Source organism: Schistocerca americana, chromosome 7, assembly GCF_021461395.2.
Source record: "Schistocerca americana isolate TAMUIC-IGC-003095 chromosome 7, iqSchAmer2.1, whole genome shotgun sequence".
Classification (NCBI taxonomy): Eukaryota; Metazoa; Arthropoda; class Insecta; order Orthoptera; family Acrididae; genus Schistocerca; species Schistocerca americana.
This window is the reverse complement of record NC_060125.1, coordinates 427,841,568-427,860,441: the sequence shown is the minus strand read 5'-3', so window position 1 is coordinate 427,860,441 and position 18,874 is coordinate 427,841,568. Positions and strand designations below refer to the sequence as shown.

General features: G+C 44.9%; 1 protein-coding gene across 1 annotated transcript in view; it reads right to left on the bottom strand.

Annotated features, from left to right (window-relative positions):
• Positions 1-18,874, bottom strand: part of LOC124622982 (venom carboxylesterase-6-like) — a 111,669-nt gene that overhangs the window by 78,250 nt on the left and 14,545 nt on the right. Inside the window, exons 3-4 of the mRNA XM_047148771.1 lie at positions 10,693-10,954; positions 3,843-4,028 (exon numbers count right to left, since the gene is read on the bottom strand). Coding sequence (XP_047004727.1) covers positions 3,843-4,028; positions 10,693-10,954 — 448 coding nt within the window. The remainder of the gene's footprint in view (positions 1-3,842; positions 4,029-10,692; positions 10,955-18,874) is intronic.

The following is an 18,874-nucleotide window of genomic DNA, read 5'->3' as shown; positions in this document are numbered from 1 at the left end:
GTGGAACGTTATCCCGCTGGCCCGCAGGGGAGTCTGGGGAGAGTATGATTAGTGGTGCGGCCGTGACGGCGCAGGGTCCCGTAACGGGTCCTGCTCCTTGACCTCCTCCTCGTGCCACGCCGTGGAAGCGGAAACTGGTGTATCATCCATTTTGTCTGCAGAAGATGTCATAATTGTGCATGGTGTAGTGTCGCCTGTGATACGTTCATGATTTAGTTCAGCGTCAGCATGGGGCGCAGGCACACCGATAGATGTCTCCGCGCTCATTACGTCTTCGTCAGCAGTAGCGGGATCTGAGGCCTCGTGCTGGTCGACGGTTACGTCCTCCCCGGCTTGTAACGTCTCCTCTTGGCCGGAAACGGTGCGACGTCTTCGCTTGCGACGTCTCGGAGTACGTTGTTTCCTTGTGCGACCCTCCGTGTCCGACGACGGAAGAGAGTCGCGTCGTTCTGGCAGAAAGGCCGCTGTAGGAACGATGAGCGAGTCGATCTCTATCGTGTTTCCGAGGTCAGGGTCAGCGTCTGGTTGCGCCGGCATCTTCGGAGCGGCGTCGATGGCCGGCCGAGGCGGCGGGTCGTCCGAGGCGCTCTCCGTCGGTGTCTTGTCGGGCTCGTTGGTGGCGTCGTTTGTGGTGACCGGGCGACGTTGCAAAGTCGTAGGAGAAGCTAGAGCAGCGGCATAGGTCACCGGTAGCACTGTAGGTTGCGACGTGTGTGGTTCTTCGGCAGCTGGAAGTTGCGTAATACGCCGTTGTAGGCATTTGGATCTAAGGTGGCCTTCTTTGCCGCACCCGGAACAGGTCCGAGGCTGGCCGTCGTATATAATTATTGCGCGGCATCCGCCGATCTGTAAGTAAGACGGGACGTGGCTTCGGAGATCAATGGTGACCTGTCGGACCGCGTTTAGGACAGGATACGTCCGAAACTGTGTCCACTTCTCCGCAATGTGGCCATGGACCGTGCCGTATGGGCGTAGTGCCGCGACGACTTCCTCAGCAGGAAGTTCGAATGGCAATTCGAAAATGCGTATCGTTCGCATACCTAAGCCTGCGTGGTCGACGGTTACCTCCCCCACGTTGCTATCAGCGTGACAGAAGCGGAGCCCCTGTTTGGTCTCACGTAGTATGCGTTCGCACGCCGCGTCGTTAATGATTTTCACACAGACCGTGCTGCTCACGATGGACAAATGTATGCCGATAGTATCGGTCGCCGGAATCTTCACTTCCTCTCGCAGAAAACGCTCCGCCGGCCGCGGTGGTCTAGCGGTTCAGGCGCTTAGTCTGGAACCGCGCGACTACTACGGTCGCAGGTTCGAATCCTGCCTCGGGCATGGATGTGTGTGATGTCCTTAGGTTAGTTAGGTTTAAGTAGTTCTAAGTTATAGGGGACTGATGACCACAGATGTTACGTCCCATAGTGCACAGAGCCAGCCAGAAAACGCTCCACCTCGAGTGCTTTGGGTCGGGCATAATCGTTGCAGATAGTAAATCGGAGTGTTGATTTACGGTAACGGTTCGCCATGGATCGTACAAGGTAAGCCGGCACTTAAGCAACGGCCGTCAGAATGTAAACAAGGCGAGCTCGCGCGCCGCACGAAGTCAACACGTACGCGTCCGCTCTGTTGCCCTGCCGAAGGCAGACTGGTAATCCCTTCCATTGACCTTTATATCTGACATGGGATTCAGTCAGATTATTTTATCTTCCTTCTGGAAGGCATTTTATTTTATTTTATTTTTTACAAAATAACGCTTGTGAATATGTTTCTGCCACATTCAAATAAGCTCTATAATAATTTCTGGATATAATCATCAGTTTATAGAAAGTGGCCGTGCGGTTCTAGGCGCTGCAGTCTGGAACCGCGAGACCGCTACGGTCGCAGGTTCGAGTCCTGCCTCGGGCATGGATGAGTGTGATGTCCTTAGGTTAATTAGGTTTAACTAGTTCTAAGTTCTAGGGGACTGCCGGCCGGAGTGGCCGAGCGGTTAAAGGCGCTACAGTCTGGAACCGCACGACCGCTACGGTCGCAGGTACGAATCCTGCCTCGGGCATGGCTGTGTGTGATGTCGTTAGGTTAGTTAGGTTTAAGTAGCTCTAAGTTCCAGGGGACTTATGACCACAGCAGTTGAGTCCCATAGTGCTCAGAGCCATTTAAACCATTTTCTAGGGGACTAATGACCTCAGAAGTTGAGTCCCTTAGTGCTCAGATCCATTTGCCATTTTTGAAATTCTGAAAAGGTTGCTTCGTTTCAACAAAATTAATGCTTGCACATCTGAAAACATGTTATCAACATACTAAAATTCGAATTATAGCTCAATTGTTAATTGGATTTTTTTTTCTAAACCATCGATGTGGATCTTTGAATCGTATAATCATATACAGATATGAAACTTCCTGGCAGATTAAAACTGTGTGCCCGACCGAGACTCGAACTCGGGACCTTTGCCTTTCGCGGGAAAGTGCTCTACCATCTGAGCTACCGAAGCACGACTCACGCTGGGTCCTCACAGCTTTACTTCTGCCAGTATCTCGTCTCCTACCTTCCAAACTTTACAGAAGCTCTCCTGCGAACCTTGCAAAACTAGCACTCCTGAAAGACAGGATACTGCGGAGACATGGCTTAGCCACAGCCTGGGGGATGTTTCCAGAATGAATGAAGTTTCATATCAGCGCACACTCCGCTGCAGAGAGAAAATTTCATTCTGGAAACATCCCCCGGGCTGTTGCTAAGCCATGTCTCCGCAGTATCCTTTCTTTCAGGAGTGCTAGTTCTGCAAGGTTCGCAGGAGTGCTTCTGTAAAGTTTGGAAGGTAGGAGACGAGATACTGGCAGAAGTAAAGCTGTGAAGAGCGGGCGTGAGTCGTGCTTCGGTAGCTCAGATGGTTGCCGGCACGATAGCTCAGCGTGTTCGGTCAGAGGGTTAGAAGCCCTCTGTAATAACAAAACTGAGTAAATAGATCAACGACGAACTTGAAAGGGTGTCATGGGACGTCCGCCCCGAACAAATGGAACGAACAATAAATAACAAAATGAGATTTTAAAAAAAAAGATGGTAGAGCGCTTGCCCGCGAAGGGCAAAGGTCCCGAGTTCAAGTCTCGGTCGGGCACACAGTTTTAATTGGAAACAAATAAACAATGTATTTGGGGAAACTGAAGGAAATAATGTACTCGTATAAGGAAAAAATCGTCAGGTACATTTGCAACATCCTAAAATCGAGATCAGATTGGGACAATAATAGAAACTCCAAATCATCTGCATACAATGAACTTGTGTAAGGGCCAGCGATACAAAAGCTGCGGTAAATAAAAATATGTAGTACTTCTTGTTCTCAAATATTTCTTAAACGTTGTAACATACTCATTATTTGGAGTAATTTGCAATTAAATTCGCATTTTAAATATTCAGTTGAGAATGGTAATAGGCTTACAAGCCAGACATGGTATAGCGATTCTTGCAACTTTCTATATATCATAGTATGAAGGCTTTCACGACCGGATGACATATCTTCTGGTAAACCTTGCGGGATGTAAGGTCGTGATCCATGAAACCCACCGGAGGAGAAACACCCCTCTGAAGATGTCCAGCGAAGCACTGGACGAAACGTTAGGAGCTGAAGAGTTTCATGGATCACGACCTTACATCCCGCAAGGTTTTCTATATATCGTTTCGGGCGGTATGGTTAAAATGAGCTAAGCACTACAAGCAAAACTGGTATGTTGTCAAGGGGTGACGCTTACATAGAGAACACAGGTAGGAACTGAGTTTTCCAGCTGTCAATTAGCCACATACAACAGAACTCCAACAACTGTCTTGAACGTATATGCGGATGAGGAGATGCACTTACCTTTGGCCGCCGGCGAGAGGAGCATGTGTGACGTGGAGGCTCCACCTGCGCTCTCCCCAAAAACAGTGACCTTGTCCGGGTCGCCGCCGAAGGCGGCAATGTTGCGCTGCACCCATTGCAGGGCCATGACTTGGTCCTTGAGGCCCGCATTGCCAGGGATGTCGTCGTTCTGCAGGCTCAGGAATCCTAGAGGTCATAAGCAAAGGTGCTATTATCATTGTAAGTCACCTACTCTTTTTTGTAATCACCCGAAGAAAGCGTGTCATCCGAAAAATGTCCTGAATATGTTCCCCTCTTTACATAAAACTTTAACCAAACAAATAATTTATAACACAATCTGACCAAATTTCATGAACATATTCAAGAGTATCGAGTGTTTTCTTTGAGTAAAAGAAACAAATGCGGGGCACAAATCAATACTTGAGTGAAACAGTCACTTCTAGCAATATCATAATCTGATCCAGAGAACGTGTAATTGATTAATCGTATACGTAGATAATGTTTAATGAGCGTGCGTGGTTCCATCAGATAGCCTAACACCTTTCCACACAAAACCTGAAATGTATAACAACCACATCGAAACACAATCTGATAAGCAGCAAACGGTGCCCAAATCTGCGCACCACCATTTATCTTCCAAGCTGTAAAGCATGCAATCGATGGAAGAAAAGTTTCTGCTCACTGAAATTTTGAAAAAGTTTATGCTGACTGCAGTTTAGCTTCCCACTGAACAACGTTACTGCTGAAGGCAGAATTCTTATTGAAGATGAGGCTTTCAAGTAAGTGCAGATAGAGAAATGAATAGTAACACACGTAGGTACTCACATATTTGGACATGAATTTCATGGGTGATACGAGTATGAATATAACTCATGGACTCTTAAGGCAACCTTATGGGTATTGAGAGTCAGTCTACACCCAGAAACACAGGAAAGATGATAACTGTCTGAACATGATCACGCGACATGCAAGACCGCCATATAAGCCGGCCGGAGTGCCCGAGCGGTTTTAGGCGCTACAGTCTGGAACCGCGCGACCGCTGCGATCGCAGGTTCGAGTCCTGCCTCGGGCATGGATGTTTGTGATGTCCTTAGGTTAGTTAGGTTTAAGTAGTTCTAAGTTCTAGGGGACTGATGAGCACAACAGTTAAGTCCCATAGTGCTCAGAGCCATTTGAACCATTTTCGAACCGCTATATAAACAAGAAAAGAACTAAGAATAATTCCATGACTGGGTGTTGTGTGATGTCCTTAGGTTAGTTAGGTTTACGTAGTTCTAAGTTCTAGGGGACTGATGGCCATAGATGTTAAGTCCCATAGTGCTCGGAGCCATTTGAATCATTTAAGAATAATTCCAGATGCATCAGGAAATCCTGAGCACATTTAAATAAACGATAATGTGATACAGTCAATATGCCTACCGTAAAGATGAACTAATGAAAAATTGTTTTTGTACCACATACATGTAAAGCTAACTTACTCACTGAACAATGGAAGTCACGTCTGAATAGAAGGAAAAGAACCTTTAAACACATGAAAAGACAGTGAGGTGACAAAAATCGTGGGATACCTCGTAACATCGTGTCGAACCTCTTTTAGCCTGACGTACCGCAGCAACTCGGAATGTCATGAACTCAACATGTCGTTGAAGTCCTCTGCAGAAATATTAAGCCATGTTGCATCCAAAGCAGTTTACAATTGCGGAAGTGTTGCCGCTGCAGGATTTTGTGCACGAACTGACCTCCCTATTATGTACCATAAATGTTCGAAGGGATTCGTGTCGGGCGATGTGGGTGGCCAAATCATTCGCTCGAATTGTCCGGAATGTTCTTCAAACCAATCGCGAACAATTGTGGCCCAATGACAGAGAGCATTGTCACCCATAACATATGGCTGCAAACGGCCTCCAAGTAGCCTAATATGACCATTTCCAGTCAATGATCGGTTCAGTTGGACCAGAGGACACAGTTCACACCATTATGGAGCCACCACCGGCTTCTATTGACAAATTAGATCCATGGCTTCGTGTGGTCTGTGCCACAATCGAGCCCACCCACATACATGTAAAGCTAACTTACTCACTGTACAATGGAAGTCACGAAATATTAAGCCATGTTGCATCTATAGCAGTTTACAAATGCGGAAGTGTTGCCGCTGCAGGATTTTGTGCACGAACTGACCTCCCTATTATGTACCATAAATGTTCGATGGGATTCGTGTCGGGTGATGTGGGTGGCCAAATCATTCGCTCGAATTGTCCGGAATGTTCTTCAAACCAATCGCGAACAATTGTGGCCCAATGACAGAGAGCATTGTCACCCATAACATAAAGTCCATGAATGGCTGCAAACGGCCTCCAAGTAGCCTAATATGACCATTTCCAGTCAATGATCGGTTCAGTTGGACCAGAGGACACAGTTCACACCATTATGGAGCCACAACCGTCTTCTGTTGACAAATTAGATCCATGGCTTCGTGTGGTCTGTGCTACAATCGAGCCCAACCACATATATGTAAAGCTAACTTACTCACTGAACAATGGAAGTCACGAAATATTAAGCCATGTTGCATCTATAGCAGTTTACAATTGCGGAAGTGTTGCCGCTGCAGGATTTTGTGCACGAACTGACCTCCCTATTATGTACCATAAATGTTCGATGGGGTGGGTTTGTATCAGTATTGCAGGACTCTAACGAACTGAAATCGGGACTCATCTGACCAGGCCACGGTTTTCCAGTCGTCTGGTCACCAGCCGAGGAGATGCGCTCCAGGCGATGTAGTGCTGTCAGCAGAGGCACTCGGGTTGATCGTCTGCTGTTGTACCCCACTAAAACCAGATTTCGTCTCACTAACCTAACGAATACGTTCATCATACGTCCGACATTCATATCTGCGGTTACTTCACGCATTGTTGCTTGTCTGTTAGCAGTGGCATTAGCACTGGCAACTCTATGGAAACGCCGCTGCTCTAAGGCTGTCGGCCACTGTGTTGTCCGTGGTGAGAGGGAATGCCCGAAATTTGGTACTGTCGGTACAGCCTTGAGCTGTGGATCTCGGAATATTGAATTTCGAAATGGAGTGTCCCATGCGTCTAACTCCAACTACCACTCCGCGTTCAAAGTCCGTTAATTTGCGTCGTGGGATGATCATCACGTCGAAAACCTTTTCACACGAATCACCTGAGTACAAATGACAGCTCCGTCAATTAACTGCCCTTTTACACCTTGTGTACGCGGTACTATTGCCATGTATATGTGTACAGTCGCTACCCCATGACCTTAGTCACCTCAGAGTACTGCAGGCTAATCTTACGCCAATGTGCAAAATGCATGTCTCCCTTTCACTAAAATTCTTTCAGCTCGTTGCGTGAGAATAGCCATCAAAAAGTAAATCATCGAGATACCCTATCAGTTCTTAGCAAAAGACGTTGAAGCAACAACCAAGAACCCCATCAGAACCAGGGTAGCCTATGGAAAGTCGCCCGGAAACAGAGTCAGGAACACGATGATTTGCTCCTCATTCAACGGGGCGCACAAACGTACGATGGCGTTCGGACAGGTGTGTGATTGTCTCTTACTTACTGCCAGGAAATACTTACTGGCAGACATGCCTTTACCATGGAAGTACTAAAAATAACGAGACTGCTCACTGGCGTTAGTGTACGCTACCGTATTGAAGCTGGCATTTGCAGGACAGCGCTGTATTTGAGTTTAGTGAATGATGCCAAATATGTGATAAAACGTTGCACACACGATGACTTAACAGATGTAAACAACATTTATAAGGAGTGTGTTTCAGTATTGTTAGAAAAATGTGTAAAATGGTGTGGCTAGTTCAAGTGATATTGGAGATTTCAATTATTCAGGTCCAAGTTAGTTGAATGAAAAATACGATAGAACTGTGGAAGGTAAGACGAATAAAATTATGCCATACAAAAATAAATGAAAAACTGGATAATAATCGCAAAAGACAGGCGGAGATTATGTGCCAGGAAATATTAAATAACAACCGAGACTGAAAAAATGAATGATAATGTCATTATCTTCTACTTCATAAGTTTCATGCAACTATCTTCAAACGAAGACTTTTCGCTCGTACATGTAAGAAACGAATCCTACGTTCCTGAATAGATATTTACAACTTTCTGTCTTTTGATGGAGACCTGATACAGAAAACTAGGGAACGAGAATCGTTTAAGACGGACTTGATTACTCACTAGAAAGTGTAGTGAACATCCTTTCATTTTGTTCTTTGATTTCCTTTCAGTGTCTCTCATATCATATAAACCATAAGCCAGTATTCATATTCGTTCCTGGAAATGGCGGACTTGAATGCACGAAGAGTTTCCTAACTTCTCTGCATCGGTGTGGTAGCCTTTACTCGACTAGTCAAAGACTGTGATATCTTAAACAATCGATCACCTGTTGCAGAACATCTATCCTTCGTACTTGCAATTAGAATTCCCGGAGGACTGAATAATTTGAAAGCCAACACTTTAATGAACAACTTTCAGCATATATACTCCATGTGTGAGAACTGCAAGCAATTTCAATACGCGAGAAACGAGTAATTATTCTTGACAGTAGCGCTACTCTGCTGCATCTGACTGTAGCGGGAGCTTCCGGAGCGCGTTCAACATTTTCCTTTGATATTCATTTTCGCTTAGGTATGAGGATATTTAGTCGTTGTAGTATTCATTGTGGATGACATAAAGCATGTTAAATGCTACAGCAATAATTCTTCAAGAATATAAATTGTTCGAGAGAACGTTAGGAGCAAAAAGTGGGGCCTAATGTGACAATTACCACTGTTTTTCAAGTTGCTAACGTAGGCTACGGTTGTGGTGTGTAGCGTGGAGGAACAGACGGACTGCACACTGGCGACGTTGCAAAGTATTCTTTTTCTCTCTCTGCGTAGAACGCCTCATGCACAGACCTTTATACCTGCACATCATTCCAGTGGAACGAAGAAAGGCTTTCTTCCATAGCCTGTCGCTAGGAAACATCTGTATGGTGACGAGCCTTAGGGAGATAACCGTGTTGCCTACTCCTAATGCTAGAAGAATCAGCTGTATTTGGCCGGTATTGGGAAGATACGTAGTGGTTGATCACTACGCTAAGTACCAAACTCCTTGGTTACAACATCACGGTGCAACATCATGTAAGTGTTGAGGTCATTAGAGACTTTGGGATAGAAACACCTAGAGGTAGGGGAGAGGGAGGAACGGCAGTCCATTTAAATTCACGTAACATATCTGTATTTTTCTACAGTTTCTTGCTGTTTCGGCAGTGCTACTGAGTTTCATTTGCGTATCTGAATCAAATCAAAATTTATTTCCAATCGGGAAAAATTAGAAACACAAAATGCAGTTTGCTTTTGTTGTGAATGAGAAATATTGTATACGTAAATTCAAAATCTCGCCATTTCTGTACTCTCTTCGTATAATTGATTCAAATATTGAGATCCATGTTGGATGAGCAAGTCATCTTCGCGAAACCTCGCAAGGGTGGAAATATATGGTATTAGAATCAAAAACGTTTCGGTACACTCGGGTCCGCAGATCAACCGTCCGGCTATCATGATTTAGGTCCCCCGTGATTTCTTTAGATCACTTCAGGCAAATAGTGAGATGGTTCCTTTGAAAGGACACGGCTGACTTCCTTCCCTATCCTTCCCTAATCGCCGGCCGAAGTGGCCGTGCTGTTCTAGGCGCTGCAGTCTGGAACCGCGAGACCGCTACGGTCGCAGGTTCGAATCCTGCCTCGGCCATGGATGTGTGTGATGTCTTTAGGTTAGTTAGGTTTAACTAGTTCTAAGTTCTAGGGGACTAATGACCTCAGCAGTTGAGTCCCATAGTGCTCAGAGCCTTCCCTAATCCGATCGGACTGATGACGTCGCTGTTTGGTGCCCTTTTCCAAACCAACGAACCAACCAACCAAACCAATCGTTTACAAGATATTTCCAAATGAATTGTTACGAGCCGCCAGTCACGTCCGTATGAAATATTGTCCTACTTGGTACGAATGTTTCAACATAGGATAACACAGGCAGCCGGTTGTAACAAACTGTTTGTTACATGGACCTAGGTTTCGACAACTATTTAAGGGTGCCTTCATCAGAGTGAAATTTTGGGAAACCGTAAAATTACTTTGCGAGGAAACAATGGTCACAATTTAGAGCAGCTATACTCAAGTCAAAAATAATATGGTTTATTTTATTTTTGACTTGAGCACAGCTGCTCTAAATTGTGACCACTGCTTTCTCGCAATGTAATTTTACGGTTTCTCAATATTTCATTCTGATGAAGACATCCATATCAGGTGTCGAGACCTATATCCGTGTACCAAATAGTTATTTGCAACCGGTTGGCTGTATAATCCTGTGTTGGAACTACTATACGGGTGCTGAGAAACAGCCATGTTTAAAACTGTAGTATCTTCGATTAAGTCGCCATCAAATTAAATGAGAACCCTAAAATATACTACAACCCTCTATGCACCACTCTCGTAGCAATCGCAAGATTCGATAAATTATCGTGCACATAGAGGCGTTTAAGCAATCATTCTTCTGACGTTCCACATGTGGATGTAGCAGGTAGAACTGCTGACAAGTGGTTCAATGTAAAGTACCTTCTGCAGTTTGCTTCACAATCGTTTGCACGTAAAACATGTTATTTTAGCACAACCAATCTACCATCTCTTTGTAAAGTCGAGTTGCAGTGAGCATGACACGAGTACGTTGTTCAAATTGGTGCTACGTTGTTCAGGAACTATGAAAATGTTAAGGAATTGATCAGATTTTTCTATGTCGTACTCGTTAGAAGTGAAGAGCCGTAAGTTTCGCGGAACTTACCTATGGAGCCGACGCGGTAGTTGAAAGTGACCAGCATGACGCCCTTGTCCATGAAGTAGTCCGGCGCCTTGCCGGTAGCGCTGCCCATGGTGAAGGCACCGCCGTAGATGTAGAACATGACGGGCAGCGGCGAGTCGTGGGACACGGGGAAGTACACGTTCAAGTAGAGGCAGTCCTCCGAGCCGAGGCCGCTCTGCGGGCAGGCGGCGCTCATGGTCATCGCGTCGCGGGTGCCCGACCAGTTGGCCGCCGGCTGCGGCGCCTGCCGGGAAACCACACCACCCGCGCTTGTACCAAATCACTTCCCAGCCGGCAAAACGCAGCCCAATTTCGCCAACCTGGAGGCTTAATAGAAGAGATTTAAACGATTGACCCAATTAGTACCAGTACTGATCCAATTCGGCGACAAAATAAAGGCATCTATAACAGTCTCGTAGCGTAAGTACTCTCAGCAACCGGCCGGGGTGGCCGAGCGGTTCTAGGCGCTACAGTCTGAAACCGCGCGACCGCTACGGTCGCAGGTTCGAATCCTGCCTCGGGCATGGATGTGTGTGATGTCCTTAGGTTAGTTAGGTTTAAGTAGTTCTAAATTCTAGGGGACTGATGACCTCAGAAGTTGAGTCCCATAGTGCTCAGAGCCGTTTGAACCATATTCTCAGCAATATTTTTGGAACAGTAACAAACTGCATGCATTTCGCAATGTTCTGAAACATTTTAATTCGTTTTGTGTAGCGAGATGAACAACTTTCAGGAAAATTAGGAACCGCGTCATGGAATAGACAGTTGTACTTCTTTTTATTGTGACACTCGATTTCGCTCACAATGTGGCCATCTTCTGGCAATAAAATACGTGTTCTATGGCCCAAAGATTTTCAGGTTGTGACCGAGTGTCATAATAAGTACAGATTCAATTCGTAAACTTTAAATAGTTTTTGCACGATAACACCACATTATATAGGTTTCCTGTGTACTTCATCTTAAGGTAAACGACTATGGAAATATCACTCGCCCCAGTACAGAGATCGCAGAGTCAATAATGAGATATAAACTTGGTCAGATATGTCATTTTCCATGTATTTTATTACGAAACGCACATTAATAAAAAAAATAATGCATCTAATGTTGATGTGTATCTATTGTGATCACTGGGATACGATAGGGCAAAGATAACTGTAAAGTTACTGTGAAGTAATATAAATGACACTGTTCATTTGTCGACTACTATCGAGTCTCGTGGTCACGTGTCCCATTGTGATTCGGGTGAAACTAACTTCCTCCCTTGATCTTTTGTGTGGACTGGAAATAACAGTCAACCAGCTGCGAAATATAGGTTTATTAAACTTTGACTATGGTTTCGACATTTACCAGACAGAGCCAACGACTTCCACATCGTATATGGATAATATATGATTCTAAACGCAATACCTTCTGAACAAGACAGTTTTAAAACTGTCAAAACCATGATCAAGGTTTGATAAAGCTGTATTTTGTAACTAGTTGGCGGTTATTTTCACTCCATTGAAGATCTTGCAAGCACAATTACTGTAGCGCTGTCACGTTCAAAATCTTAAAATTTCAGAATCTCCGCTTGATATTATTTGTAAGAAGTAATAGTGTAATTTTCACCGTTGCTCGTTTCACTCGCAGCAATTTAAGCTGTCCTCTTAGGTTACTGCCTACTATACCCTAGGAAATTGCGATCTGTTCGTAAATAAACTGCCGAATATTTGTGAAAGCAATAATTTGAACATCACTGCTGCTCGTTTCACTCCCTGCATTTTAATCTTTCGTTTTTTAAAGAGACTGAAGTCAAAAAATTGAAGAAACACACTCTTAGAGTGAGCGCTGTTGCGTGTAAATAAATCCAATGCTGCAAAACGTACATTTCTTAAATTAATAACAACGTCCCACAATTCTTTACAAACTCTAGGGTGAAAAAGGTATCAGCGTGCAGAATGATGTGGACCTTCTTCCTGCGTATCTCTGCACACTGCACTACTCCCTATAACTTGTGACGTTATCTTCCATGTTACGATGTGCTGGAAGAGTTTGTCAATAACAAACATTTAAGCATAACAAAACGAATCAAGAGCGACATGTATCTAGTAAATCTCCAATGATCCGTTACCTTAAACAGCATACTTCATTACACACAAGTTAAAACACAAGAACAATGAAATATGTAAATTCGGAACGGCCCCTGCTAAGTTCTGCATTTGTCGACTCTTATGGAATGTAGTGTTCGCATTGCGTTTTATCGAAGATACATCATACTGGCGTCGGTTGAAGTAGACGAGTCCCTCATGGGGTACGTGCTGGCCGGCGGAAGCAAGTTGGCCGCTGTACATGTCGTTATCAGCAGGTTTGAAACGGGGGGCGAGCTGGTAAACGGCGTACTGTTGTCTCGTGCATCTGTGAGGCTCACCTTAACATCAACGCAGGATTTTCAATGGGCAGAGAAGAAAATTTCGCCAACACGCCTCTGCAAAATATTAATGAGTAGTCGCAAAAGTCGGATGTGTAGTAGTTCTGTATCATTATCACCAACGACTAACCACGCCACAAGATTATGATGCTCGACTAAGCGAGCATCATGAGACTGAAAGATTGACGCTTAGACTCATCATTAATTTAAACTGTAACCGAGCGGGGTAGCCTAGACACCATGTCACGGTTCGTACGATTCCCCCGTAGCAGCTTCAGTCCTCCCTCGGGCATGCTTTGTGTGTTGCCCTTAGGGTAATTTAAAGTTAGTTTAAGTAGTGCGTGAGCTTAGGGACCGATGACCCCAGCTGTTTGGTCCCATAGGATCTTATCACAAATTACCAAAAATTTGAACTGTAAATTTCCAATGACTCCTTGAAACCAGTAATGTTCCTAGAATATGTAGTGTTTTCTATCACTGTAGATAGTTGAGTGGTAAACTACATTGTTGACCTGTGACATTATTACCCTGGAATGTTCGTGATTCCAAGATTCCTACTGGCATGAACAAGTATGATATATGTATCTCACAATTTAACAGAGTTATATCAGTTATGAAAGTGAATTTAAAAATGCTGGTATGTCGCGTAAGTAGTTCAGATCCAGATGGTACTGAAGCCATTACTCTGCTCATGACGCGTTTCGGGCGTATCCATCACCAGGTGACCTGGTGACAAACAATAATTACTTATGCGACTTACCTGAATTTTTAAATTCACTTTCATAGTTACTCTTACTATGATCACAGATCTACCGGGACTTCAGGACCAGTTTACAAAGGGTTATTTCAAAGTTTATTCGTTTAAAAATTCGTGAGTAAATCGATTCTTTTATTTGGAAGTAATTATTTTATTTTATTTGAATTTGACACTAAACAAATACTAAATGTAGTTTACTTATACTTCCATATTCTTATTGTGTGCTAGTCTCTTGATGAGCAGTGTTTTAACAGGGATTCAACAGTTATTTGAGTAGTTTGAAATTATTTTATTTTTTTCCTGGGGGTTTAATTCAGCTAAAATAATGTGAATTGTTAATGTGCTTCAACGTCCATTTGTTGTCATGTCCAAGGTTATTTCAGTGTTACAGTAATTATATTACGACTTACTGTATTAAGAAACTTTCGTCAAAATTACTGAACAGAATGATTAGAGTGGTAATTTCAGTAATCACAGGGAATATTTGCCTTAGTAGCTGATACGCAAACCATGTTTCCAAAAACTGCTACACATAATAAGCAAACTCCAGTAAACTGATACACCCAACTAGTATGAATTAACTCCCATCGCAAAATGAGTATACGAGTATTGATACAGTGAATGTCAGTCATTGCCACATATAACCAGTAAAATTCCATATTAATTCCCTCTTCTGGAGGATCAATTCAGTGAGTTGTTGAGAGTTTCAAAGAGTGCATGTTGACCACTCCAGGAGCAGACTTCTCAGACCCCAAGACAAAGTCCGACACGTGCTTGGTGCATTCGACGGCGCTGCCTGGGTGTTGTGAGCCAGCATCCGCCAATGGAGTGACCAGGGCCTTTCTCCAAGTACCGGCTCGTCCGCTGCCCCACACAGGACGTCACGGCCGCCGTGGCTGCTCGCCTTCCAACATGGCTGGCGCTGGCAACGGCACCTCCGTTGATCCACGCGCCCTTTGAGCAAAGCGAGGAAGTAGTTACGGCCCTGACAACACCAGTCGAGTAGGGCGGGACTTCAACTGCGCCACGGAATCACGGCAAACAATCTTCAGTTTCAACGGAAGCATAATTTAAACGGCCATTTGGTTATTCACACGAATCATGAATTTATGTACATTACGAGGGAGAATGCACACTGATAAGCCAAAAAGTTAAGACCGCCTGCCTAATACCTTGTCTGTCGGTCGTTGGAACGAAATACACAACTGATTCTACGTATCATGGGTCCGACAATTTGCTGGTAGGTTTGTGGAGGTATACGTTTTTAAATGTCTACGCACAGGTCGTACATTTCGCATAAATAACGGGCCACTGATTTATGTACGCGGTGACGGCGCCAGATAGCGACTCAGAATAGTTTCATAGGATTTACATTAGGTGAATTCGGTCGTCGAGACGTCAAGATGAGTCCGCTACAATGCCCCACATAGCACTGTAGCACGCTTCTGTCTCCGAGACACATACGGTTATACAGCTGAATGATGACTTCCCCGTCGGGAAAGATATGACGCATGAAGTGATGCAGGTGGTTCGCAGCTGTCAGTCTGTCTTCGATTACTACCATAGGTCCCACGCATGCGTAGCAGAATGTCTCCCTTAGCATAATACTTGTCCTACCAGCCTGCGTCCGTGGCGCGGTGGCGCGCTGCACGTTTCAATCTACCCTTCACCTTGATGAAGGCATTTGTGGAGACGAACATCAACGTAGTGTAACAAAAATGTGATTCACACGAAGAGCCGACGAGTTTCCATTGATCGACGGTGAAATCCCCTTGGTCCTGTGCTTACTGCAATTGTAATTGACGATGTGGTTGGGTCAACATGTGAACACGTAGGGGGGATCTACCGCGCAGCTCCATGTTCAACTATGTACGATGAGCAGCGTGCTCTGAAACACTTGTGCATGCACGAGAATTGTACTCTTACAGCAGAGATGCCACAAATCACCAGCCATCCTACTTTACAGAGCAGACAGGCCGCCGAACCCCACGTCCTATGAACAGTCGTGGACGTCCAACTATGTGTCTAGTGGTAATTTCACTATCCTTCTACCCATTTCCGTAGATGCTCACGACAGTAGCACGTGAACATTCAACCAGCTTCGCCTCTTTCGAGATGTTCGTTCACAGGCTTCGTATAATAACAATAAGTCCTTTGACAAAGTAGCTTGCCTCAGTTGACTATTGCGGCACTTATCTTCACTAGGGTGATCCTCCGGACGTGTCTGCTTCGCATACTCACTTTTGTTACGAGTCACGTGCCCTTAACGGCAACAGGCGGCATTCAACCTTCACCGCGGGGAGTGGTTATAATGTTTTGACTTATTAGAGTCCGTTGTCAACGAATACCACGAGTATTGTCAAACAAATCTGCCGATCACATTTCAATTGCTGTGCTACACATGACGTGGCGTACACCGTTCTACACTTGTGGGGATAGTTTAATGTGCACTTCTCCGGATCTCTAACATAAACGCAGCAGTGCTGCTATCTTGTCCTGGTCTTCAATCCACTTTGCCAGACAATACTTCCAGTGTTTACAAACAGTGGCATTGTTTGCATAAAAACGACCAAGTGAACTGCGCTCTTAGAGTTACACGTCTTTCCGAAATAAAGCTGCCCTCACACGGGGTGAGACAGAATTTGTGAGCGAGGAGGTGGTCTAGTTTTGTGAAATGACAGCGTGAAATTTTACGTTCCACATTATTCTGTAAGAGACAAGTCAGATTTTTGTTTTGCGTAGAGGAACCCGCCAATGAGATGCAAGATTGTGATCACGTCACAAGCGGAACTTTGGCGACACCGTATCGGATTTCGTCATTTCAGGTTGAAGCCCGTATTTAAAAAATGGTTCATATGGCTCCAAGCACTATGGGACTTAATACCTGAGGTCATCAGTCCCCTAGATTAGAACTGCTTAAACCTAACTAACCTAAGGACACCACACACTTCCATGCCCGAGGCAGGATTCGAAGCTACGACCGTTGCAGCAGCGCGGTTCCGGACTGAAGCGCCTAGAACCGCTTGGCCACAACGGCCGGCCCCCGTATTTGGTGAATTTTATATTACATCTTAATTGCCACGAATATATGCCTTTTCGAGACGCCAGCACATTGAGTATCTCTCAAAAATGCATCATTGTCGGTAATGTAGCGGGTGGAGGTAAGCAGTTACAAAGCCAGGTACTGTGTGCATTGTGTGTGTATTGAACCGGGAACTTAGAAACGACGGAGAAGCTTCGTCCCCGCCGTTGTCCTCAGTGGTTCACACCCCCACAACAGGCAACAGCAGTCCACTCACCCCACAGCCGCCCCACACGGAACCCTGGGTTATTGTGTAGCTCGGCCCACAATGGACCACGCCCCCGGGAACGTCTCGTAACAGATGAGTGTAGCCCCAGATGTTTGCGTGGTAGAGTAAAAATGTAAAAGTCGTGTGACTAGGGCCTCCCGTCGGATAGACCGTTCGCCGGGTGCAAGTCTTTCGATTTGACGCCACTTCGGCGACTTGCGCGTCGATGAGGATGAAATGATGATGATTAGGACAACACAACACCCAGTCCCAGAGCGGAGAAAATCTCCGACCCAGCTGGGAATCGAACGCGGGCTCTTAGGATTGACATTCTGTCGCGCTGACCACTCTCTTTTTTTTAATCTCATTTTGTTCGTTTTCGTTCCTTGCATCTGCTCGGGGCGGACGTCGTAAGTTACCCGTTTAAGTTCGTCATTGATCGATTAACTCAGTGTTTTTATTACACAGGGCAGCTAACCCTCTGACCGAACACGCTGAGCTACCATGCCGTCTACCACTCAGCTACTGGGGGCGGACGCGTGTTAGAGCAATTATGGTGTACATGTACATGGAGACAGTGTTCGTGCAGCCATCGCTAACATAGTGTAACTTAGGCGAAATAAGGGGAACCATCCCGCATTCGACGAAGCAGATGGAAAACCGCCTAAAAAGCCATGCACAGGCTTGCCGGGACACCGATCCTCGACACTAATTCACCGGGCGGATTGGTGCCGGGAACTGGCACGCCTTCCCGCTCGGGAAGCAGCGTGTTGAAACCGCGAGGCTAGCCGGGCGGGCAAGCCAGGTATAGTTAATTCATGTCCCTCTATATACATTTTTTAAATTCTTTTTTATCTTTTAAAAAGTTCTGAGACATTTTATTAATTTACTGGCGGTATATAATATACTCAGGAGTGAGTCTGTTCAGTGTTCTGAACATGCCAGGGAGCATGGACCAACGAACTGCAAGATTGTTTTCAGCTTCACTATGTAATTCGATCACTATTCAGGTTTTATTTGTTATTATTGTGTTAACGCACACACACTTAAACGAAGTACAGAAAATGAAAAGTAGTACGGCAGTAAATAAATTATTTTTCTGGCTTCTGTATTTATCTACAAGACAGCTTGCAATAAGATATTTTCCACTTTCGTATTTTAAGACTTTTGTTCCAAAAATTTCTGCTACCGACTAAAACAAGTTACCCTCCAAGACTGAACTTAGAGTTTCACTAAAACGTGGGGATGAAAATTTTTTACCATATGTGAAAGACTGTCGTAGATTTGTTTTTGCACTACTTATAATGGAACTTTTATAAGCTGATTCGTTACTGAGTGGACATAGAACTTTACTTTTAACTTGCGTCATGTTCACGGGTACTTGTGATTTTTTTTACACATACTACAAACAGAACCTGACTAACATATGGAGAAGAGAGGAAATGAGCGTATTAATAGAGCTAACATGGGAATTTTACTATCAGACATTTTCGTAGGCAAATCGTGTGACTAGCGAGTGAAGTAGAGCTGGTAACTGCCTCTGGAGAAAGCCGCAGTCGTGAGTCATGATTAGGAGCACGTTCCGTGTGGTGCACCAGCTCGCTTCTAAGCGTACACCAACCACGATGAAAATCATGTCTGGGGCGCTCTACGATTAGAAACACGTTCTGTGTTTAGCCTCTCTGTACCGCCAGCAGAAGCTTCTACGCT